Below are 26,565 nucleotides of genomic sequence, written 5' to 3' on the forward strand. Positions count from 1 at the left end.
GTAAGAGGTTAATGGATTGGACACAGACATACTGTGCAGACTATTTAGGCTAAATAAAACAATGATTTTTTAAATGTATTTACTGTGCTGCTAATTAGCTAGCTAAAGTATAGTCAATTGCTAGCTAAGACAGAAAAGGGACAAGAATTTCACGAATTAGACACAGGTCTCTGATTGCATTGGTGAACGGTAGCTGACAGTGTCGGCTAGAGATGACGTGCAGAAATGTGTACTCTTGCTAAGGTCTTCTTTGTTGCTAATTAGCATTAATACTTTTTGGGGAGTAAATTGAGGCAAATTTATTGATAAAACTCACCTTGTTTGAGAGAATTACATGGTTATCAAAATGTCGTGCCAGGTTAAGCCTACATGAAACAGACCTTTATATGAAGTAGTTCTAAAATGCAAAAATGAATGGTGAATAAAATTGTAGGAACCGTTACCGGGTTTTACCGAAATTTCATACCACTAAGTAACCCTACACCTACAGTCAAAAATTTGAACACACCTACTCATTCAAAGGTTTTTATTTTGTTACTATGAAAACTATTAAATAACACATTGAATCATGTAGTAAACAAAAAGGGGTTAAACAAATCAAAATATGTTTTAGATTCTTCAAAGTAGCCTCCCTTTGCCTTGATGACAGCTTTGCAGACTCTTGGCATTTTCTCAACCAAGAAAATTCCAACAGTCTTGAAGGAGTTCCCAGATATGCTGAGCACTTGTTGGCTGCTTGTCCATCACTCTGCGGTCCAACTCATCCCAAACCATTTCAATTGGATTAAGGTTGTGTGATTTGTGGAGGCCAGGTCATATGATGCAGCACTCCATCACTCTCCTCCTAGCCTTTACACAGCCTGGGGGTGTGTTTTGGGTCATTGTACTGTTGAAAAACAAATGATAGTCCGACGAAGCGCAAACCAGATGGGATGGCGTATCGCTGCAGAATGCTGTGGTAGCCATGCTGGTTAAGTGTGCCTTGAATTTTTAATAAATCAGTGTCACCAGCAAAGCACACTATCACACCGCCTCCATGCCCCTGTATATTTTTATTTAACCTTTTATTTAAATTAGGCAAGTCAGTAAAGAACAAATTCTTATTTACAATGATGGCCTCCTTACTGTTATTTAGTTTGCTCTTTAATTATTTTTATTTTTTATTTTCAGTTTATTTTAGTAAATACTTAACACTTGTTTTTCTTAACTACAATGTTGGTTAAGGACTTGTAAATAAGAATTTCACCTGTTGTATTCAGCACGTGACAAATAAGATTTGATTTCATGGTGGGAACCACACCTGCGGAGATGATCCATTCACATACTGCGTCTCACAAAGACACGGCGGTTGGAACAAAAAATGGCATATTTGGACTCATCAGACCAAAGGACAGATTTCCACCGGTCTAATGTCCATTGCTCGTGGATCTTGGCCCAAGCAAGTCTCTTCTTATTGGTGTCCTTTTAATAGTGGTTTCTTTGCAGCAATTTGACCATGAAGGCCTGATTGGGCTCCTGAGTGGCGCACCGGTCTAAAGCACTGCATTGCTAAAAGCATCACTACAGACCCCGGTTCGATCCCGGGCTGTATCACAACCGGACGTAATCGGAAGACCCATAGGGCGGCGCACAATTGGCCCAGTGTCGTCTGGGTTAGGGGAGGGTTTGTCCGGGGTATGCTGTCATTGTAAATAGTCATTTCTTCTTAACTGACTATCCTAGTTAAATTAAAGGCGCATTCTTTAATAATAATACAAAAAATCCATTAGGACACCCTCAGTTCAACCTTCCCCTTAAGAAGTCCATCTTGCACTGGTCAAGAATCCTGCATAAAAAAACATATTTGGTCTAGCCTATTATTAAACAAATTCTACTAATATCCTTGTGAGTGTGGACTGTATTATTATGCATACTAGATGGACTGGTTACCTTATGCTATTCTCCAAAATGTCTATTCATGAGTCTAGGAGAAAACGTGTAGGCCTAGACAACGCTGTTGGTTCATTGATTGTGCAGTGTGGCTAAGCCTACAATTAAAGTGACTTTGAATAAACTAGTAATATGGATTTTATTTTTTCATAGGCTGACACATTACCTTTTGCTACAGAATATCTCACCACCACACGTTTCCATCTTTTCCTCTCTCTCATTCCTTTATCCAGCGCCCAGAGAGAGGGGCTGGCAACAGTTTAATGACATATTTTTTGTCGTGAAAACATGTTACTATCAATGTTCTCGCACAGAGTTCACTAGCTTTCCAAAATTAAGCACCATTTCAGGAACAACAGGAGAAGCGTACTGAACATGAAAACAAAACCAAAATTGCCTGGTGACTGCGGGCTAAATAAAGGAAAGGTAATCAAGGTGATGAAGTCCAGGTAATGATGCAGCGGGAGCAGGTGTGACGCCTGCACACTGTTTTTGATATTTTTTTATATGCACTGTTTTGTCTTTCACTTTTCTTTTGTGCGAATAAATAAACCTAAAACCGAGAGGCTGCATGCTGCTCAAATAGTGGCCTCCTTTCACTATTCAAGTGCTGAGATGTCTTTATTCCCCTGCCCCTGACCGATGGGTCATTCTAAACTAATTTGACATATTAGACTGAGGCAAGCAACACAGCGCAAGCTTTTTTTTGTGCTACTTTCTCAAATCCTCAATAACTTATAGTCGCATCATGTAGCACATGTATGTATTGATTTCTAAGACATTCTAACTAAAGTTGCCAAGCAACTCTTAAGTCTAGCGTATAGGACCTGTTTCAAAGTATCCCTTTTATGCTCAACATAGCCACTTCATATGCGCACTTGCTCCGGAATGGGAAAAATATCCTTTCTATTTTATTCGGCTAAGTTCAATTACATTCTTCTTACTATAAAATATATAATAATGCCATGGGACTTATAAGCATATCTTGTCTGCTAAATGAACAAGCCTACAGCTTATGCAATGGCGCATAGACAGATAACATACAGTAGGCCAACTCATTCTGTTCTGTTCTTTGTTGTGATGGTGTATATGAAATTGATTTATTCAACTTTTTTAAAGTAGATGTTCCAGCAGCTTGTATGGGTTTGGCCGGGGTAGGGTTTGGCCGGGGTAGGCCGTCATTGTAAATAAGAATGTGTTTTTAACTGACTTGCCTAGTTAAATAAAATAAAAAGTAAATGCATGGAGACCTAGAGATGCTAAACGTGTTGATATTAATTAACGGTCAATTAATTAATACAAGCAGTACATGTGATACAAGCAGTCTTTGGCATGACAATAACCGGCTGACAAAATGTCATGACAGCCACAGCCCTAACTCAGGTTCACGTTGAATGTTTATGCTGTACTGGGGCCTTATTAGGTCCCTGGAGTAAAGCGTTTGTGTGTCTCTAACACACCTTTAATTGTTAGAATTCCTTAGAGTTTTGGACCTCATTGTTCCAGAGCCTTGCATACAGGGGATAACAGGACCCTCTGGTGTCAGAAACTTAACCAAGTCAAACTAACATCATTAAAGAGTTGTCCACTTACTCCAGCAGAGACAATACAGTCTCAGTGACATCATTCACAGGGCACATATTGACTTTTGCTGATGTAATATGCTCTTTAGGAATCATGCAGACTAAAGTGGATCTCATATTTGATATATTTTGTTGTCATTTAGCAAATTCTCTTACCCAGAGCGACTTACAGGCGCAATTAGGGTTGAGTGCCTTGCTCAAGGGTACATTTTTCACCTAGGCTCAGGGATTTGAACCAGTGACCTTTATCTTACTGGCCCAACATTTTAACTGCTAGAATATCTGCCTCCTGTTTTTGACTGTTTTGTTTTTATTAATCTTGTATTTATTGTATTGATATTATTTATTGTATGTTCATGTTCATAGGGCTCCCCTGCAAATGAGATCCCGGTCTCAATGGTGACTCACCCTGTATGAATGAAAGGGAAATACAAAAATCACAGTGTAGTCGATGTGTTTGACACCTTTAATTGGTAGAGTGATATAAGTGTAATTATGACAGAGCCCTGCATGTTTTGAATAATATGTGAATATGTAAATGTGTGACTTGTGTACTAACATTACAGTTTTCCGTACAGCATGTAATATGTTGTGTATTTGTCTCTAAATGAATTTCCATGTAAATGGACAATATAGTCTATGGTATTGTAGTGCTAACAGAACCCTCTGGAATATGACAGAACAACAACAAACTCGATTTTTTTCAAATAAAAATCGAATAAAAGTGTATTGGTTACGTACACAGATTGCAGGTGTTATGGCAGGTGCAGCAAAATGCTTGTGTTATTAGCGCCAACGGTGAAGTAGAATGGTGTGTATAGACAGAAAATGGTATGTACAGTAATATGTACAGTGGGGTCCTAAATGATTGACACCTTTGATAAAGATGAGAAATAATTACTGTATAAAATAAATAATTAAAACATTTGAAATATTATTTTATACTAATGCAATTTTCTAAAAAAGGTAAGGGTACAAATGATTGAGACTTTTTAAAGTTTCTTACAAATAAAGTAGTCAAAAGGTTAGTATTTAGTACCATATTCCTAGCACACAATGACTAAATCCAGCTTTTGACTCTACAAACTTGTTGGATGCATTTGCAGTTTGTTTTGGTGGTGTTTCAGATGATTTTGTGCCCAATAGAAATTAATGGTAAATAACATTTTGTTATTTTGGAGTGTTGCTTGTGGTAAATAAGAATATAATATGTTTCTACATTAATGTGGATTATAAACTGGGTGGTTCGAGCCCTGAATGCTGATTGGCTGACAGCCGTGGTACAGTGCCTTGCAAAAGTATTAATTCCCCTTTATGTTTTTCCTGTTTGTTGCATTATAACCTGTAATTTAAATTGATTATTTGGTTTTCATGTAATGGACATACACAAAATAGTCTAAATTGGTGAAGTGAAATGAATAATATATATATGTATATATATGTATGTGTATATATATATATGTATGTATGTGTATGTATGTATGTATAGCGGCAGCTGCCACGGATGCGTGGAGAAACATCTGTTCCTCAACATGTCTGTCTTCCGCACACCAAGGTTCCTCCTGGTCCCACAGGCCCTCAGCGTGTCACTGTACAAGGGAGGGGATCAAGCTACGAGGCCAAATGCAGGCTAGTGCTGTCCCAGTTAGTTCAGCTAAAACTAGAGCCCAGATACCTCACAGCGCTGGCAGAGAACTGGCGTAAACCGGGTCGTAACTATGGACTGGTGGTGGACCTGCTGCCACATCCAGGCCACACACTGACCACGGACACCTTCATATCCCACCACCCGGGGGAAGGCTGTCCCGTTCCAGTTGAGGGTTACCTGCCCACTGCCATTATTGTATGTAATTATCCAGCAAACCTGTTCAGCTCAGCTGCTGGTAATCATGAGGTAGCAGTTGGCAAAATGGAAGAGCCTCACTGGTCGCTGTATCCCTAATTATGAATAAACTATTTACTAATCCATTACAAATTCTTTAGTGTAATACCCACTCTCTATATTCACAGCATCTAAAAGAGCTGCTCTTAAGTGATCCCTGACCTGTCAGCAGTGATGTAGTGTTGAAGTGTCTGCTGCAGTCTCTCGCGCTGTAGTTTTAAATTATTCACGCATATAATGTAGTAGTTATTTCTAAATGTGAGTATCTATCTGAGTAACATTTCGCAAATGTGGAATTAATAATAAATGATTAAAACTGTAAATGTTTTACAAATGGTTTATAACTGAACATTATAACGTGTTACCAATAATTGCATATTCTTACATTTGACCATCAACTACTTACACAATTTAGTTAGACCTGGACGTTATCATGCAGTATTGTACATTTCAATTTTACAGCGCTTGTTGCAGGCATTGTGTCCAAATTACACCACTAGAGGGTGATGTTAGACAATACATAGAATGACTCATGACATTCTCGAAATGTAATTTTAGTATAATTTTGGTATTTATTAGGATCCCCATTAGCCACTGCAAAAGCTAATCTTCCTGTGGTCTACATTATATACCATGGGACATTAACAGGCTTTGCTATTTGGAAAATACAACCCAAAATGACTACAATGTATTTTATAAAACAAGCTTATGCCTTCTCCAAGTCATTCTATTCCAATCCAGACAAATCATTCTGTATCAACACCACATGTATCTATGATGACAACACTGAGAGAAGTAATGTCAGTGTATTGTTACATTAAAGATGAAATTACAACAATTGTATAACTTAACTATATCAAACCTATGTTTTGTCAAATTTAGGAATAAAAACATAGTATTATGAATGCCATACCTTCAGAGTTAAAATAAGTTTAGCTGTCACTTTGAACCATGGATAAAAGAAAGCATAAATTATTGGATTAATTAAGGAATTAACAAGTGGCAGAAAACGGATGAAAAGTGATACATTTTCACTTACAAAAGACAAAAAAAAGAAAACCAATAGAGATGGAATCCAACAAAGGAAATAGTTGATAACAACAATAGACAGAGTTTTTGCTGCTTTTCTCTCAGACTTATTTGTCTGTGCAGTTTTAACACCAGAGACACTGGCAGCCTCTTTTGAAAATACCTTTCTGGCCTGTGATCTGGCCACCACAAAGATTTTCAAATAAAGTGTTATAATAGTAGAGCAAGGGACAACCATTGTAATTACAATTTCAACGATATTACTCCAGGATATTCCTTCAACAATAAAACATTCATTCAAACACCTACTGGGTACCTGTACATTTACAAAGCTTTTTATAATAGCAGCACGGTATATGATACAACAACACCAGGTAATGGATATACGACACATCATTCTTGTTATTGTTATTTTAGAGTGGTACAATAAGGGATCACACACAGCAACATAGCGGTCAATAGATATCAAGACCAAATTGCCCAGAGATAAAGAAGTACAAAATAATGCCATATATAAATGAAACACACAGAAATATTCCCCAAAACCCCAGCATGATTCCATTATTGCTACAGTCGTTACTGGTATCACAATCAGTCCCACCAGGAGATCTGCCCCAGCCAGAGAGAGGATGAGCAGGTTGGTTGGAGTGTGGAGCTGCTTGAAGTGAGAGATGGAGATGATCACCAGTACGTTCAAAAATACTGTAACAGCTGAAATCACTGAGAAGAAGATGTACAGTGTTATGTAGATAGATGTCGATAGGAAAGCCTTTCTGCAGGAAGAGTTTCTGTCTTGAAAACAGTATTGAACATCTTCATGTTCCTCCATTTGTAATAAAAGGTCAAAATGCTGAGGTCCTTCTCCTGCTTGGTCCTGTGTGTGACCCTGTCAGGTCCACCTTCTGACAAACTCTGAACTCTGCCTCTCTATTTATCCCTGAGTTACTGACAGACACTCCCCTCTCCGGAGTCTCTCTGCATGCACACACACACACGTGATCACACAAATTATCTAATGTTTAGATAAACAAATAATTTATGATGTAATGTATGAGAGGATTGGATGTTTCTGTGCCCACCTAGCCTGTCCTTTCAACCTTATTGATAGTTAGAAATGAGGGAAAAGATACATTTTCTCAACTTAGCATTTTACAATGGAAAAAATTGTATGGGTGATGTTTTGGTCACTCAAAGGCTATTTTATATGGGAAATAGAATAACTGTGCAGACTAACTGGTTTGGGTGATGTCAGTGCTCAGTTTGGACCATAATCCACAACCTCAGGAGACATGACGGCATGCCACATGTCAGCTGGCCAGTGTTTAAGAAAGTTGACAGTTGGGAAGTTGACAGTAGGGAAGTTGATGAGATAGCTTAAGTCTATGCTGCTCTTCAAAGACAAAACACAGTAACTACGAATTCAGGTATATTATCTGATTAATGTGGTATTTAGTTTCCTGAGACAAGAACAAGCCAGTTGATCAGAAAATATCATGCAGTGTCAGAAATTGGTGTCTGTCTAGACAGAAAAAGTCATATTTTGCTGTAAAATAAATTACGTAGTTACTGTGTTTTGCCTTTGTAGGGCAGTATGGGGTATGCACTATAGCATATGCAGTCAAAATGAATAGTGGCATTACATATGAACATTCCATAGACTTATAAAAATGTCCATCTGAACTAAATTATGAATAGTACTTCTTCAAGTTGAGGGAGACTTTGTCTCAGTTACATCATGGTGACAAACACTATTTGTCAGACATCAGAACAACCACACTGTATTCTGACCCAATCACCCCTTAATATTGTTTACCTTTTCTGGTGTGTTGTTTTCTCTGATTTAAACAAAAAAGACGAAGTAATGTAATTTCCATTTCATTTAGTTGAATCAATCATCTCAAAATCACTTATAAAATAACCTTTCGGGAAAAAATGACAACTCTATTGGAATAATTCACTATTAGCCATTTAATCAAGTTAGCCCTGCTCAACAGCTTCAATGGTAGCCCCCAGACCCTGGCACAAGGACCATCTATAATACAAGTATAGCTACTGTATTGTAACAATAACAAATTGTGTGAATCACACTTTTGGGGCATTAATATTTATGACCTTGAAGTGCTTGACACTTTAAAATAACATTCAGTAATCAAGCATTTACAGGCATTTACAGTTTTATCACCATTTAATAATCATTACTCCCACATTTGTTAAATGTTAGTAAGCTAGGTATTCTGACATTTGTAAATAACTTTTAAATTATGTATTAATGAGTCATTGGATTGTGTATATTTAAACCATTTACTAATCATTAGTACTAATCAAATATTTAATCAAATATTTTTGCAGTGCCTAATTGCAGTGCCTAATAAGTGAGAGCTATTTATACTTTTGAAATAATGAGTCACTATTTTGAGAGACCAGTGTAATTTCTCACAATAAGTTGGACATGCCATTGGAAGACATTGAAGGTTTCAAAATGACCTAGAGCATATCAAAAGATATATGGGGGATTGGAAATGATGCAGTCAATTACATTGATAGAAGCAACAATCTATCTGCAATATTAATCTGATCCACCCCTTAAAAAAAATGAAAAATAAAATATGTACCGTATAATGTGAGTGTGGCAGGCTTATACAATGATGGCAAAAAAACAGCGTTTGAGAGTGCGCTGACCCTGGTGCTAGAGGGGGTACGCAGCTGGAGGTTGAATGTTTCACAAGCATCTCGCTACACTCGCATTAACATCTGCTAACCATGTGTATGTGACCAATAAAAATGTATTTGACTACAAATGTTTGAAGGGATACGGGACTATAAAAAGTTTGGGAACAACTGCTCTAGGTCATTTTATGAAAAATATAAAGCATTTATAGAAAAATATATTTTTTAATTTGAACATCCTCTGTGTTGTGTGATTATTGTTTAACCATTGATATGCTCTAGGTCATTTTGAGAACTTAAAGGGCCAACTTTTTCAACTTCTCTGGTTGAAAAAGGCCGATGCTGCTTCGATATTAGTCAGAAACATTGATTATAGTGTATAAAAGTGTAAATCGCATAATTTTGGTAATATCTCACAAAAAAAATCGATATTTTTTTCATTTAAGTAACCTGTTATTTTCCTAGATCACTTGTATATTTGACTGTTGAGTTGAGTCCTGCCCACTAACGGGATGGTTACGCCAGATTTGTCATGCACGGAGAAACAGCTGCACTGATTGCGCTCTAACCAATCCTATGACAGAACCTACAGACAGTGAGACAGACCTGCAGCACCTCAGACATGTTTACATAAGACAACACGCACTTGTTTAACGTAAGACAACGCATCACCAATGTTATGTTGAAAGAACAATTGACCCCTAAGCCCTTTATGGAGTGGCCACTTGTGGATGTGTTTGATAGGGATCACTCCAGTCTGCTACTGATTTGGTCAAAATGACAATTGAGACGATGTGCACTTGCAACTGCCACCTGTCAATATTTCAAAATTCAAAACCCATTTATGAGCATCTTGTGTTACGCCGCAACCTGTTTTGTAACATGAAACTGCCAGACAGACGCATACAGTAATAGAAAAGGAGAACGTTGTCAAAACGGAGAGGTCACCACTCGGCAGAGACTTTGTAAGTTGATTTATCTAGCTGTCCAAAGTGTTACTAGCTAGCTTCATAACAGCGACTTTATAATAGAAAGTGACAAAGTTAGCTGATTTAGGTAACGTGGCCTAGATGTTCAATGTTCCTGCTAGCTGCTAGCTAGCGTCATTGACAATTCACAGGGATGGAATTTAGCTAGCAAGCTAGTGATTTTCCACACTGATAAACAGCATATAGCTTGTGCTGTATTCACTACAGTTTGACAGCCTGCTGATGAAGTTGTAGACTTGTTCTCGTAAATCAGTCATGAGCGCAGCAGCAGCTGACTCAATACTGTCTGCAGTGCACTGACTATAGTTTACATGCAATTTTTATAAACTTGAGAAATATTGCACCAAACACCTTAGCTAGAAGTAAACTTCCAAATTAATTACAGATTTCTTGATTTATCTTAATTCAGACTATTTTGAGGGTGAAAGGTTGCTACCGTTACTCAAGATTGGCAATCAACAGTAACTGGTCCTCTGTAGATCAGTTGGTAGAGCATGGCACTTGCAAAACCAGGATAGTGGGTTCAATCCAAGACCCTTAGATAAAAGTGTCTGCTAAATGGCATATGGGTATGATGTAGCGAAGGTAAGCCGTCATTTGGCTTTACGTACCACTTACTTATGGAGATATGGCCATGCGAATCCTACCAATTAGAACCGATAGAGATGGTTGGCGGCCATTTTGGAAAACTGGTTGAATCTTCAATGGCACTAGACATATTAATTAAGACCTTTACTTGCTTTCTGCATAGGCTAAATGGTCTCATCATAAAGGCATTTAGTTAAAATGGGTTACATCTCTCTCTGCTGTACATAATGCATTCCTATGGGATTCTATCAATAGTGATGTCTAAAGGCCACATTTAGTTTAAATGGGTTACATACTCTGTAATTATTGGGACAGTAAAGCATATTTTATTATTTTGGTTCTATACTTCTAAAGTTTGTGTGTTTTTGTTTGTTTATCTGCGTTGTTTGTAACTTTTTTTAAACTATTTTTTGTACATAATGTTGCCTCTACCATCTCTTATGACCGAAAATAACTTCTAGACATCAGAACTTCGATTACTCACTACAGACTAGCAGAATCCTTTTTCGTCTTTCATGACTCTCACGAGCACGAGGCGGAGGATATACTTCTCACTCGGGAACAGGCCCCATTCCCAGTGATCTGTGTGAAGAGGAGGCGGAGAAAGAGAGGCCGGGGGGCGGGCTGCATTCTGATTAGTAGGAGGCGATCGAATAAACTCCCACTCCCCTCAATTGTGCTCGCAAACATGCAATCTTTGGACAATAAAATGGATGAGTTATTGGGAAGATTAAACTACCCATCGGGACATTAAAAACTGCAACATTTTATGCTTCACGGAGTCGTGGCTGAACGACGACAATATCAACATACAGCTGGTTGTACGACGTATCGGCAGGATAGAACAGCGATGTCTGGTAAGACAAGGGGCGGCGGTCTATATATTTTTGTAAACAACAGCTGGTGCACAAAATTTAAGAAAGTCTCGAGCCATTGCTCGCCTGAGGTAGTTTCTCATGATAAGCTGCAGACCACGTTACCTACCGAGAGAGTTTTTGTCTATATTCTTTGTAGCTGTTTACATACCGCCACAGTCAGAGGCTGGCACCAAGATAGCATTGAATGAGCTGTATTCCAGCAAACAAGAAAACCCAGTAGCCGGGGACTTTAATGCAGGGAAACTTAAATCAGTTTTATCTAATTTCTATCAACATGTTAAATGTGCAACCAGAGGGAAAATAACTCTGGACCACCTTTACTCCACACACAGAGATGGATTCAAAGCTCTCCCTCGCTCTCCATTTAGCAAATCTAACCATAATTATATCCTCCTGATTCCTGCTTACAAGCAACAATTAAAGCAGGAAGCACCAGTGACTAGATCAATAAAATAAGTGGTCAGATGAAGCAGATGCTAAGCTACATGACTGTTTTGCTATCACAGACTGGAACATGTTCCGGGATTCCTTCAATGGCATTGAGGAGAACACCGCATCTGTCATTGGCTTCATCAATAAGTGCATCGATGACGTCATCCCCACAGTGACCGTACGTACATACCACAACCAGAAACCATGGATTACATCCACACTGAGCTAAAGGCGAGAGCTGCCACTTTCAAGAAGCGGGACTCTAACCCGGAAGCTTATAAGAAATCCTGCCTATGCCCTCCGACGAACCATCAAACAGACAAAGTGTCAATACAGGACTAAGATCGAGTCGGACTACACCGGCTCTGATGCTCGTTGGATGTGGCAGGGCCTGCAAACCATTGCAGACTACAAAGGGAAGCACAGTGGAGAGCTGCCCAGTGACACGAGCCTACCAGATGAGCTAAACTACTTTTTTGTTTGCTTTGAGGCAAATAACACTGAAGCATGCATGAGAGCACCAGCTGTTCCGGAAGACTGTGTGATCACGCTCTCCGCAGCCGATGTGAGTAAGTCCTTTAGACAGGTCAACATTCACAAGGCCGCAGGGCCAGACGGATTACCAGGATGTGTACTGCGAGCATGTTCTGACCAAGTAGCAAGTGTCTTCACTGACATTTTCAACCTCTCCCTGTCCGAGTCTGTATAACATTTACATTTAAGTCATTTAGCAGACGCTCTTATCCAGAGCGACTTACAAATTGGTGCATTCACCTTATGATATCTTATGAATACCTACATGTTTTAAACAGACCACCATAGTGCCTGTGCCCAAGAACACTAAGGCAACCTGCCTAAATGACTACCGACCCGTAGCACTCACGTATGTAGTCATGAAGTGCTTTGAAAGGCTGGTCATGGCTCACATCAACACCATCATTCCAGAAACCCTAGACACACTCCAGTTTGCATACCGCCCCAACAGATCCACAGATGATGCAGTCTCTATTGCACTCCACACTGCCCTTTCCCACCTGGACAGAAGGAACACCTATGTGAGAATGATATTCATTGACTACAGCTCAGCGTTCAACACCATAGTGCCCTCAAAGCTCATCAATTAGCTAAGGACCCTGGGACTAAACACCTCCCTTTGCAACTGGATCCTGGACTTCCTGACGGGCCGCCTTCAGGTGGTAAGGGTAGGTAACAACAGATCCGCCACGCTGATCCTCAACACAGGGGCCCCTCAGGGGTGCGTGCTCAGACCCCTTCAGTACACCCTGTTCACCGATGACTGCGCGGCCAGGCACAACTCCGACACCATCATTAAATTTGCAGATGACACAACAGTGGTGGGCCTGATCACCGACAACAACGAGACAGCCTATAGGGAGGAGGTCAGAGACCTGGCCGTGTGGTGCCAGGACAACAACCTCTCCCTCAACGTGGTCAAGACAAAGGAGATGATTGTGAACTACAGGAAAAAGAGGACAGAGCACGCCCCCATTCTCATCGACGGGGCTGTTGTGGAGCAGGTTGAGAGCTTCAAGTTCCTTGGTGTCCACATCACCACATCACCAACAAACTAACATGATCCAAGCACACCATGACAGTCGTGATGCGGGCACAACAAAACCTATATCACCCTCAGTAGACTGAAAATATTCGGCATGGGAATTCAGATCCTCAAAAGGTTCTACAGCTGCACCATCGAGAGCATCCTGAATGGTTGCATCACTGCCTGGAATGGCAACTGCTCGGCCTCCGACCGCAAGGCACTACAGAGGGTAGTGTGAACACCCCAGTACATCACTGGGGCCAAGCTTCCTGCTGTCGTGTCTTTGGCTATGCCGGATTAAGTGTTATGACATGCTATTCTATAAAATAATTTCTCCGTAATTAAAACTACCTGATTGAACTAATCATGTAAATGTAATTAACTAGAGAGGAGGGGCACCACAAAATACTATTTATAGAGCTGTTATATTCCGAATAAACTCTTAAAGACCTAGTAATATTTTACATCAATAGCAGTCAATATTAATCGTCACCTTATTTCAGTCTCATCTGAAAGTTGTAAATTCTTGGTTATCTTCACGAACCCTGGCTAACAAGTTGAATCAGCAATACAAAATTGGGTTTAATTATTTATTTACTAAATACCTAACCAATCACACAGAATTACATATACACAGAATGAATCATACCTTGATTCCAAATTACGTCATAAAGGAAAATGTCCTTAGCGGGCGGAACAGATATGACAGCTTGTTACACAAAAGAAAAGGGGAGGAACAAAGGGCGAAGCTGTGCTATCGTAAATACAATATCTTATGCATTCTAAATTACCGCCCATTTGGAAAAGGAAAATGCAATAAATATTTACTCTGAGCTGCGCTTCGGTAGGTTGTTGGTAGATGGAAGGCCGTGTTGCCCAACCGAGTCCTTTGTCCTTTGAAGAATGTCTCTGCTGGTAAATTGGATACGTTGTAGTAACGTCGTTGTGTAGTAGACGGGATACTCTGTCTGTCCTTCCTAACCTGCGTTTGCAGCTGCTGTTGCTAACTCAACGGCTAGGAGATATCACTTCTGTAGTGAATAAGAGTTCAAAGTTCATACCATTCGCAACCAAAGCTCACGCTGATGTTGGCTTCGTTCTGTAGTTATTATCTGAACCATTCTGACATCGGACCGTAGTCCTCACATCCTCAGAAACAGAAAGTTAAATTTTCGTCAATGGCTTATATAGTGGAGGGAGAAGGGTGTGTCTGAAAAGTTTATAACCCATGTCTCTTCACAGGGGCAGGCCACTAGTTGAGCAGAGCCCTAAACTTATGAAAACCGAAATCACTGATTTGGAAGCTAAAATTACATTTAATCTCTTCACAAATAATTTCATATTCAAACATTTGAATTGAATAACAATTCCAGGTGAATCCGATACCTCTGATGTGTAGAGTTTCCACAGTAGATTTTATGTCATTCTATCATTGATGAGAATGTGCCAGATGACAACCGAACTGACATAATATACCTTAAGTACCACCGCATAAGGTACTAAACGATATCATAACCGCCATCGATAAAAGACAGTACTGTGCAGCCGTCTTCATCGACCTGGCCAAGGCTTTCGACTCTGTCAATCACCATATTCTTATCGGCAGACTCAGTAGCCTCGGTTTTTCTAATGACTGCCTTGCCTGGTTCACCAACTACTTTGCAGACAGAGTTCAGTGTGTCAAATCGGAGGGCATGTTGTCCGGTCCTCTGGCAGTCTCTATGGGGGTACCACAGGGTTCAATTCTCGGGCCGACTCTTTTCTCTGTATATATCAATGATGTTGCTCTTGCTGCGGGCGATTCCCTGATCCACCTCTACGCAGACGACACCATTCTATATACTTCCGGCCCTTCCTTGGACACTGTGCTATCTAACCTCCAAACGAGCTTCAATGCCATACAACACTCCTTCCGTGGCCTCCAACTGCTCTTAAGCGCTAGTAAAACCAAATGCATGCTTTTCAACCGTTCGCTGCCTGCACCCGCACGCCCGACTAGCATCACCACCCTGGACGGTTCCGACCTAGAATATATGGACATCTATAAGTACCTAGGTGTCTGGCTAGACTGCAAACTCTCCTTCCAGACTCATATCAAACATCTCCAATCCAAAATCAAATCTAGAGTCGGCTTTCTATTTCGCAACAAAGCCTCCTTCACTCACGTCGCCAAACTTACCCTAGTAAAACTGACTATCCTACCGATCCTCGACTTCGGCGATGTCATCTACAAAATAGCTTCCAATACTCTACTCAGCAAACTGGATGCAGTTTATCACAGTGCCATTCGTTTTGTTACTAAAGCACCTTATACGACCCACCACTGCGACCTGTATGCCCTAGTCGGCTGGCCCTCGCTACATGTTCGTCGTCAGACCCACTGGCTCCAGGTCATCTACAAGGCTATGCTAGGTAAAGTGCCACCTTATCTCAGTTCACTGGTCACGATGGCTACACCCACCCGTAGCACGCGCTCCAGCAGGTGTATCTCACTGATCATCCCTAAAGCCAAAACCTAATTTGGCCGCCTTTCCTTCCAGTTCTCTGCTGCCTGCGACTGGAACGAATTGCAAAAATCTCTGAAGATGGAGACTTTTATCTCCCTCAACAACTTTAAACATCTGCTATCTGAGCAGCTAACCGATCGCTGCAGCTGTACATAGTCCATCGGTATATAGCCCACCCAATTTACCTACCTCACCCCCATACTGCTTTTATTTATTTACTTTTCTGCTCTTTTGCACACCAGTATCTCTACTTGCACATGATGTAAATCATCTGATGATTTATAACTCCAGTGTTAATCTGCTAAATTGTATTTATTCGATTTATTGCCTACCTCCTCATGCCTTTTGCACACATTGTATATAGATTCTCTTTTTTCTACCATGTTATTGACTTGTTTATTGTTTACTCCATGTGTAACTCTGTGTTGTTGTCTGTTCACACTGCTATGCTTTATCTTGGCCAGGTCGCAGTTGCAAATGAGAACTTGTTCTCAACTAGCCTACCTGGTTAAATAAAGGTGAAAAAAAAAATATATAAAAAAAATAATATATATGTTCAGTTGGTCGGATTACCAGAATATAGTTCATTTCCCCCCAACTTCTGATGTTCCCAGAATCTCTATGTTAACCAAAGGGGTTTTCTAATGTCATATCAGTACAGTAGGGAGAGGAAAAAGGGTGTCACGCCCTGACTTTAGTTATATTTGGTTTCTTTATTATTTGGTTAGGTCAGGGTGGTTTGTTTAGTTTTTGTCTTGTCTAGGGTTTTTTGTTATCTATGGGGATTTTGTATTGTCTAGGGGTAATTAGGTTGATGGTGGCCTGGATGGGTTCCCAATCAGAGACAGCTGTTTATCGTTGTCTCTAATTGGGGAGCCTATTTAGGTTGCCATTTTCCAAGTTGGTTTTGTGGGTAGTTGTCCTTGTTAGTTGCCTGGATGCACTACGTTGGCTTCACGTGTAGTTTTGATATTTATTGTTTTTGTTGGCGCCTTCGGTAAATAAATGAGTATGTAAGCTCAAATCGCTGCGCCTTGTTCCACTCCTTTAAACGGCCGTGACAAAGGGGGGAAGAGGTATTTATGACTGTCATAAACCTACCCCCAGGCCAACGTCATGACACTGCCATCTAGGACCTCTATTCCAGGTGGTGTCAGAGGAAGGCCCTGAAAATTGTCAAAGACTCCAGTCACCCTAGTCATAGACTGTTCTCTCTATTACCACACGGCAAGCAGTACCGGAGCGCGAAGTCTAGGTCCAAGAGGCTACCTCCAAGCAATAAGCCTCCTGATTATCTAGTCAAATGGCCACCCAGACTATTCACATTGCACCCCATCCCTCCCCTCTCCACACCACTGCCACTCTCTGTTGTCATCTATGTATAGTCACTTGAATTAACTCTACCTACATGTATATACAGTTGAAGTCGGAAGTTTACATGCACCTTAGCCAAATATATTTAAACTCAGGTTTTCACAATTCCTGACATTTAATCCTCGTAAAAAATCCCTGTTTTAGGTCAGTTAGGATCACCACTTTATTTTAAGAATGTGAAATGTCAGAATAATAGTAGAGAGAATGATTTATTTAAGCTTTTATTTCTTTCATCACATTCCCAGTGGGTCAGAAGTTTACATACACTCAATTAGTATTTGGTAGCATTGCCTTTAAATTGTTTAACTTGGATCAAATGTTTCGGGTAGCCTTCCACAAGCTTCCCACAATAAGTTGGGTGAATTTTGGCCCATTCCTCCTGACAGAGCTGGTGTAACTGAGACAGGTTTGTTGGCCTCCTTGCTCGCACATGCTTTTTCAGTTCTGCCCACACATTTTCTATAGGGTTGAGGTCAGGGCTTTGTGATGGCCACTCCAATACCTTGACTTTGTTGTCCTTAAGCCATTTTGCAACAACTTTGGAAGTATGCTTGGGGTCATTGTCCATTTGGAAGGCCCATTTGCGACCAAGCTTTAACTTCCTGACGGATGTCTTGAGATGTTGCTTCAAAATATCCACATAATTTCCCCTCCTCATGAAGCCATCTATTTTGTGAAGTGCACCAGTCCCTCCTGCAGCAAAGCACCCCTACAACATGATGCTGCTACCCTCGTGCTTCACGGTTGGGATGGTGTTCTTCGGCTTGCAAGCCTCCCCCTTTTTCCTCCAAACATAACAATGGTCATGATGAGGTAGCTCTGCCTGGTACTTCTAAATCAGTGTCACCTTGGGTCCAAGAGGGACTTTCCTCTTAAACTATTGGTTAAGATGTTGGTTTTCCACTCAGGATACCACGGTTCAGATCCCACCTGTGAAAAAGTCATGATTCAGATGTGGATTCTTGACCTGACTAGTTTAGGAGTGAGAGTTGTACTGAGGCTGAGGCCTAATGGAAGTTGTGCTCACACAAATGACAATAGAGCTGCTCTCAGGTTCACGTTAAATGTTTATGCTGTACTGGGGCCTTATTAGGTCCCTGGAGTAAAGCGTTTGTGTGTCTCTAACACACCTTTAATTGGTAGAATTCCTTAGAGTTTTAGACCTCATTGTTCCAGAGCCTTGCATACAGGAGATAACAGGACCCCCTGGTGTCAGAAACTTAACCAAGTCAAACTAACATCATTAAAGAGTTGTCCACTTACCCAGTAGAGACAATATAGTCTCAGTGACATCATTCACAGGGCACATATTGACTTTTGCTGATGTAATATGCTCTCTAAGAATCATTCAGAGGTGAAATAAAAAAAAATGTCAGTCATTTTTTAAACGTTCTTATCCAGAGCGACTTACAAGTACTATTAGGATGAAGTGCCTTGCTCAAGGGCACATCGACAGATTGTTCACCCAGTTGGCACGGGGATTTGAACCATCGACATTTCTCTAACTGGCCCAACATTTCAACCGCTAGGCTATCTACCACCCATTTTTTGATAGTTTTGATTAATCTTGTTTTATTTATTGTATGTTCATTTTCACAAGGCATCCTTGTAAATGAGATCCTGGTCTCAATGGTGACCTCTCCTGTATAAATAAAAGTTTTAAAAAAAGTATCACTATGTGTTAGATGTGTTTGACACTTTTTAATTGGTAGAGTGATATACGTGTCATTATGACAGAGCCCTGCATGTTTTGAATAATATGTGAATATGTAAATGTGTGACTTGTGTACTAACGTTCCAGTTTTCCGTACAGCATGTAATATGTTGTGTGGTGTATTTGTATGCTGACGTCTCTCAATGAATTTCCATGTAAATGAACAATACAGTATATGGTATTGTAGTGCTAACAGAACCTTCTGGAATCTGACAGAACAACTACAAACTAGATTAAAAAATATATATATATTGAATCAAAGTTTATTGGTCACGTACACAGATGCTTGTTACATTCTACTGCACCATTGGAGCTGGTATCGGACATACAAGTCAACAACACAATTAATCAAACAAAAAATCTATAAATAACCAAGTAGATATATTAGAGTGAGAATATCAATAGGTGGTGTGTATAGACAGAAAATCAATAGGTGGTGTGTATAGACAGAAAATCAATAGGTGTTGTATATAGACAGAATGTATGTACAGTGGGGTGCTAAAAAATTAATGGTAAATAACGTATTGTTATATTGGAGTGTCGCTTGAGGTAATTAAGAATATAATATGTTTCTACATTAATGTGGATTATAAACTGGGTGGTTCGAGCCCTGAATGCTGATTGGCTGACAGCCGTGGTACAGTGCCTTGCAAAAGTATTCATTCCCCTTGATGTTTTTCCTGTTTTGTTGCATTACAACATGTAATTTAAATAGATTTGATTTGGTTTTCATGTAATGGACATAAAATAGTCTAAATTGGTGAAGTGAAAAAAAAATATTATAATAATACGGAAAAGTGGTGCGTGCATATGTATTCACCCCCTTTGGTATGAAGCCTAAATAAGATCTGGTGCAACCAATTACCTTCAGAAGTCACACAATTAGTTAGATTGCACACAGGTGGACTTCATTTAAGTGTCACATGATCTCAGTATATTTTCACCTGTTCTGAAAGGCCCCAGAGTCTGCAACATCACTAAGCAAGGGGCACCACCAAGGAAGCGGCACCATGAAGTACAGATCAGGGTTTGGTTATAAAAAAATATCAAACTTTTAACATCCCACGGAGCACCATTAAATCCATTATTAAAAAATGGAAAGAATATGGCACCACAACAAACCTGCCAAGAGAGGGCCGCCCACCAAAACTCACGGACCAGGCAAGGAGGGCATTAATCAGAGAGGCAACAATGAGACCAAAGATAACCATGAAAGAGCTGCAAAGCTCCACAGCGGAGATTGGAGTATCTGTCCATAGGACCACTTTAAGCCGTACACTCCACAGAGCTGGGCTTTACGGAGAGTGGCCAGAAAGAAGCCATTGCTTAAAGAAAAAAATAAGCAAACACATTTGGTGTTCGCCAAAAGGCATGTGGGAGACTCCCCAAATATATGGAAGAAGGTACTCTGGTCAGATGAGACTAAAATTGAGCTTTTTGATCATCAAGGAAAACGCTATGTCTGGCGCAAACCCAACACCTATCACCCCGAGAATACCATCATACCACCATGAAGCATGGTGGTGGCAGCATCATGCTGTGGGGATGTTTTTCATTGGCAGGGACTGGGAAACTGGTCAGAATTTAAGGAATGATGGATGGCGCTAAATACAGGGAAATTCTTGAGCGATACCTGTTTCGGTCTTCCAGGGATTTGAGACTGGGACGGAGGTTCACCTTCCAACAGGACAATGACCCTAAGCATACTACTAAAGCAACACTTGAGTGGTTTAAGTGGAAGCATTTAAATGTCTTGGAATGGCCTAGTCAAAGCCCAGACCCCAATCCAATTGAGAATCTGTGGTATGACTTAAATATTGCTGTACACCAGCGGAACCCATCCAACTTGAAGGAGCTGGTGCAGTTTTGCCTTGAAGAATGGGCAAAAATCCCAGTGGCTAGATGTGCCAAGCTTATAGAGACATACCCCAAGGGACTTGCAGCTGTAATAGCTGCAGATGGTAGGTCTACAAAGTATTGACTTTGGGGGGGTGAATAGTTATGCATGCTTAAGTTCTCTGTTTTTTTGTCTTATTTCTTGTTTGTTTCACAATAAAAAACATGTATCTTCAAAGTGGTAGGCATGTTGTGTAAATCAAATGATACAAACCCCCCCCAAAAATCTATTTTAATTCCAGGTTGTAAGGCAACAAAATAGGAAAAATGGCAAGGGGGTGAATACTTTCGCAACTGTATATCAGACCAGTATACCCCGGGTATGACAAAACATTTATTTATACTGGTCTAATTACATTGGTAACCAGTTTATAATGGCAATAATGCACCTCTGGGGTTTGTGGTATATATTGCGAGTATACCACGGCTAAGGGGTGTATCCAGGCACTCTGCGATGTGTCGTGCTTGCCACACCCCCTCGTATAATTAAGCAATAATGCACAATGATTTTGGATCATCCTTAATGAGTCGTGAATAATGATGAGTGAGAAAATTACAGACGTACAAATATCATACCCCCCCCCAAATGCTAACCTCCCTTGTTATTGTAACGGTGAGAGGTTAGCATGTCTTGGGGGTATGATATTTGTTGCGTCTAATTTTCTCACTCGTTATTCCGGATTAATTTGTAGAGTCTCAAGCTTGATGTAGTCATTGCATGGGACCAAATACTTACGTTTTTACTACTTTAATACACATATAAGTGTGTATGTACAAAAAGGGATGTCATTTCTAAACGGTTCAGCTGATATGGATATGGGTGAAAATACCCTCAAATGAAAGCTGCCAACCTCATAGTCATTGTCTGATTTCAAATCCAAACGTTTGAGGTATAGAGACAAAATAATAAAATATGCTTTACTGTCCCAATAATTACGGAGGGCACTGTATGTAACCCCTTTTAACTAAAATCCCATAGAAATATAATAGAACCATATGTTCAGCAGAGAGATATGTAACCCATTTTAACTAAATGCCTTTATGATGAGACCATTTAGCCTATGCAGAAAGCAAGTAAAGGTCTTAATTAATATGTCTAGGGCCATTGCAGATTTAACCAGTTTTCCAAAATGGCTGCCTACCAGCTCTATCGGTTCTAATTGGTAGGATTCGCATGGCCGTTTCTCCATAGGTAAGTGGAAAGTAAAGCCAAATGACGGCTTACCTTCGCTACATCATACCCATATGCCATTTAGCAGACACTTTTATCTAAGGGTCTTGGATTGAACCCACTATCCTGGTTTTGAAAGTGCCATGCTCTACCAACTGAGCTACAGAGGACCCGTTATTGTTGATTGTATCTCTTGAGTAACGGTAGCAACCTTTCACCCTCAAAATAGTCAGAATTAAGATAAATCAAGAAATCTGTAATTAATTTGGAAGTTTACTTCTAGCTAAGGTGTTTGGTGCAATATTTCTCAAGTAAAAAAAAAAATTGCATGAAAACTATAGTCAGTGCACTGCAGACAGTATTGAGTCAGCTGCTGCTGCGCTCATGACTGATTTACGAGAACAAGTCTACAACTTCATCAGCAGGCTGTCAAACTGTAGTGAATACAGCACAAGCTATATGCTGTTTATCAGTGTGGAAAATCACTAGCTTGCTAGCTAAGTTCCATCTCTGTGTTTGTCATTGAAGTTAGCAGGAACATTGAACGTCTAAGCTAAGTTAGCTAAGTCAGCTAACTTTGTCACTTTATATTATAAAGTCGCTGTTATGAAGCTAGCTAGTAGCACATTGAACAGTTAGCTAAATAAACTTTATAACGTCTCTGCCTAATGGCGACCGCGACCGCAGGCCTCAACTCAAAACTCAAATATCCAAGTGATCTAGGAACATAACAGGTTACTTAAATCTCACAAATATCTGTTTTGTAAGAAAATGTTGTGAGTTTGTCACAACCCGGTTCATAGGAAGTGACGAAGAGCGCTTATAGGACCAGGGCACAAATAATAATATAATAATAATAAATTATTTTGTTCTTTATTTAACCATCTTAAATATATAACCTTATTGGGTTGTATTGGAGAGAGTCTCAGTCTTAAATCATTTTCCACACACAGTCTGTGCCTGTATTTAGTTTTCATGCTAGTGAGGGCTGAGAATCCACTCTCACATAGGTACAGTATGTGGTTGCAAAGGGCATCAGTGTCATAACAGCGCGATTTGGTAGTGGCACAGACCGTGAAATCTGGTAGCGGCTTCTGAATAAATTACATTTTCACAGAATCGCTTGTTGCATTTTCGATGAGGCTCTCTTGTTCAGATATTGGTAAGTGGACTGGAGGCAGGGTATGAAAGGGATAACGAACCCAGGTGTTTGTGTTGTCCGTTTCGGGAAAGTACCTGCGTAATTGTGCACCCAGCTCACTCAGGTGCTTCGGTATCTCACATTTGACATTGTCCGTAAGCTTGAGTCGCACACAAAAAATCATACAATGATGGAAAGACCTGTGTGTTGTCCTTGTTATTGCAGACAGAGAAGAGCTCCAACTTCTTAATCATAGCCTCAATTTTGTCCCGCACTTTGAATATAGTTGCGGAGACTCCCTGTAATCCTAGATTCAGATCATTCAGGCGAGAAAAAACATCACCCATAGGCCAGTCGTGTGAGAAGCTCTTCATTTGATGTCGCAAAGCTATTGTTTTCAACAAATTAAAAAGTTGGATTCCATCTCTCTTTGTTTTCTTTTTTTGTGTCTTTTTTAAGTTACAATTTATCCCTTTTCATCCGTTTTCTGCCACTTACCAATTCCTTAATTAATCCAATAATTTATGCTTTCTTTTATCCATGGTTCAAAGTGACAGCTAAACATATTTTAACTCTGAAGTTAAGGCGTTCATAGTTCCTATGTTTTTATTCCTAAATTTGACAAACAGGTTTGATATAGTTATATTATGCAATTGTTGTAATTGCTTCTTTCATGTAACAATACACTGACGTGACTTATCTCAGTGTTGTCGTCATAGATACAGAATGTTTTGTCTGGATTGGAGTAGAATGACTAGGAGAAGGCATAAGAAGGCATAAGCTTGTTTTATAAAAGACATTGTAATTATTTTGGGTTGTATATTCCAAATACCAACGTCTGTTGTTGTTCCATGTTATTTCATGATAAATAGTATGTAAGTATTCTAAAAGTACATTCTGAGGACGAGTCATTATGTATGTTTAACATCACCCTCTAGTGGCTCGATTGGAACACAATGCCTTCAACAAGTGTAGTGAAGTTGAATTATTCAATATTGCATGGTGTCAGATAACGTCCAAGTCTATCTCAATGGTGTTTTGTGTAAGTAGTTGAGGGTAAAATGCAAGAATATGCAATTATGTGTAACACTTTATAATGTTAAATTTTTCCCAGCTAGGTATTCTCACATTTATAAATAACAACTATATGGATTAATGATTAAACACAACAGCGCAGGAGACTGCAGCAGACACTTCAACCTCAACATACTGGTAATGAACACTACCACTACTCTCACTACATCACTGCTGCCAGGTCAGGGGTCACACCAGAGCAGCTCTCTCAGATACTGTTTACTCTGAATGAATATAGAGATTGGGTAACACACTAAATAATTAATAATGGATAAGTAAACAGTTTATTCATAACTTATTTATCATTACTCCTGCATTTGTTTTAGCAAGCTAGTTATTCACACATTTATAAACAACTTTTATAGTCTGTAATAATGACAAATACTTTTGCAGAAGTGGTTTAAATTTTGTATTGGTAAAAATAGTATTCTGCATGCCTTTATTAAGGTGTTTTATTGCACTGTCATGGGAAAGCTTCTTAAGTCATCCCAGAGTCACCCCAGATGGTTCTTGGAGCTTGCTCATGTGCAGAGTAATTTATGACCCTGTGGTGCCAGGGCAGATCTGATAAGATCTCAGCCTGGCAGATTCTCACACAAGGCTGGAGAGAGAGGGTGCCATACATCTTGACAATTTGTCAATCCAAGTAATTTGTTTCTCTCTAAGAGGTGAATGTTTAAGTTTATGTTTATATTGATGCTGTTTTAATAGGCCTTTATAGACATGCTGTAAGTGTGATTAGTCATTTATACATGTACATACTGTATGTATATTGCACAATTACAACCCTTAACTAATACCGTTCACACCTGGTATGGCAATTGATCGTAACCTGACCGTAAGGCACTACAGAGGGTAGCTAACTAATACTGTTTACAGAGGAGTTGTTTCCACGCCCCAGGATGGAGATGAGTTATCTTGCATCACTAAGATGTATGGGCTGCTGTCACCACCCATCTCAGCCCACATTGCCACAAGATGTCATCATGCACCTGAGGAAGATGAGTTGCCTACACACCTCTCTCATCTAAGAGACTACCAGCACTGCTCCAGGCCTCCTTAGTGGTCAGGGAGTGACCACACCCTCACCAGTTGGGAGCTGATGAGGGAATATGAGTAACTGCGTCACGAGCAGCAAGAGATCAGAAGGGTGTACTCTAGGCCCTCCCAGGGCCTGTTGGCCGCTGGAGCACCGGTACCGTTGCTACGCTCCTGACCACCAAAGCTCTAGGCCTCCCCGGCTGGAGCCATCGTCACCGCCACGGGAGCGCCATCACTGCCGGTCCTCCCTGAGTCGGACAGATTACTCACCTGAGAGACACTACTCCAGGACCTCCCGGCCTGAGTGTTCACCATCTCCACAGGACTATTGGGACCCTCACTACATCCCGAGGTGGCCCAGCTATTTAACAGATCTTTGTCGCTCCAGGCAGAGCAGTCCACGACAACAAGGTCTGTACATTCCTCAGCCAGCTCCTCGACTAGCCAGAGTTAAGGAGACTCCCTCTCCAGTCGTGGAGCCACTGCCAGCCTCTGCCAAGTGACCTGTTCTGGTTGCCGTTGCGGAGTCGTCCTCTCCTCCCAGTGGGGCTGACGCTCGGTAGCCCGAGGTTTGACTGTCTGCTACCCTGGAACCTTCAGCCACAAAGACTCCACCTGCTCTCCCTCAGGAGCCCAGCACTGCTCCTGGCCCAGAGCCCAAGCCCGCACTGAATTTGTCGCCCGCTCCTTGGATGAAGCCACATCCAGCAGCTACTGCAGAGGTCGAGTACAGCCCAGACGTTGGGGCCTCTCCAGTCACAGCCTGGTGGGACCTGCCAGTCCCAGGCCTGGTGTCCCTGCTGGCCCCACCTGCTAGCACCGTGATAGTTCCGGCCCGAGGGTCCTGCTACCTCCAGACTTCACCTCAGGGGACCTGCCAGACACCACCTCGGGTCACCCACCAGAAGTCACCCCTGATGTAAGGTCTAGTGTATCCTACATGCTAGGCCATAACTTAGCCATAAGTTAGCAGTCTCCTGCCCTGCTCAGATTGCAGTCCCCTACCTTAGTTATTAGGCAGTTTACTATCCTACCAGGTTTAGAGGCTCCTGCCTTACAAGTTACTTGTGCCAGTTTCTCAGTCCTCAGCCCTCATCTGCCCTCAGTCC

At 40.6% G+C, this 26,565-nt stretch overlaps 2 protein-coding genes across 2 annotated transcripts in view; one reads left to right on the top strand and one right to left on the bottom strand.

The window, feature by feature from the left end:
* The window catches only part of LOC139538263 (trace amine-associated receptor 13c-like), a 56,010-nt gene that overhangs the window by 22,688 nt on the left and 6,757 nt on the right, over positions 1-26,565 (top strand). The gene's annotated exons all lie outside the window — the stretch shown is intronic.
* LOC139538985 (trace amine-associated receptor 13c-like) lies at positions 5,326-7,252 on the bottom strand. The gene has a single exon (XM_071341610.1). It carries the CDS (start codon positions 7,250-7,252, stop codon positions 6,293-6,295), a length of 960 nt encoding a protein of 319 aa, XP_071197711.1. The 3' UTR covers positions 5,326-6,292.

This window comes from Salvelinus alpinus, chromosome 14 (assembly GCF_045679555.1).
Source record: "Salvelinus alpinus chromosome 14, SLU_Salpinus.1, whole genome shotgun sequence".
NCBI lineage: Eukaryota > Metazoa > Chordata > Actinopteri > Salmoniformes > Salmonidae > Salvelinus > Salvelinus alpinus.

Bases quoted from the DNA above. Each gene is read 5' to 3' on its own strand.
- LOC139538985 (XM_071341610.1), bottom strand. From the start codon at position 7,252: ATGGAGGAACATGAAGATGTTCAATACTGTTTTCAAGACAGAAACTCT.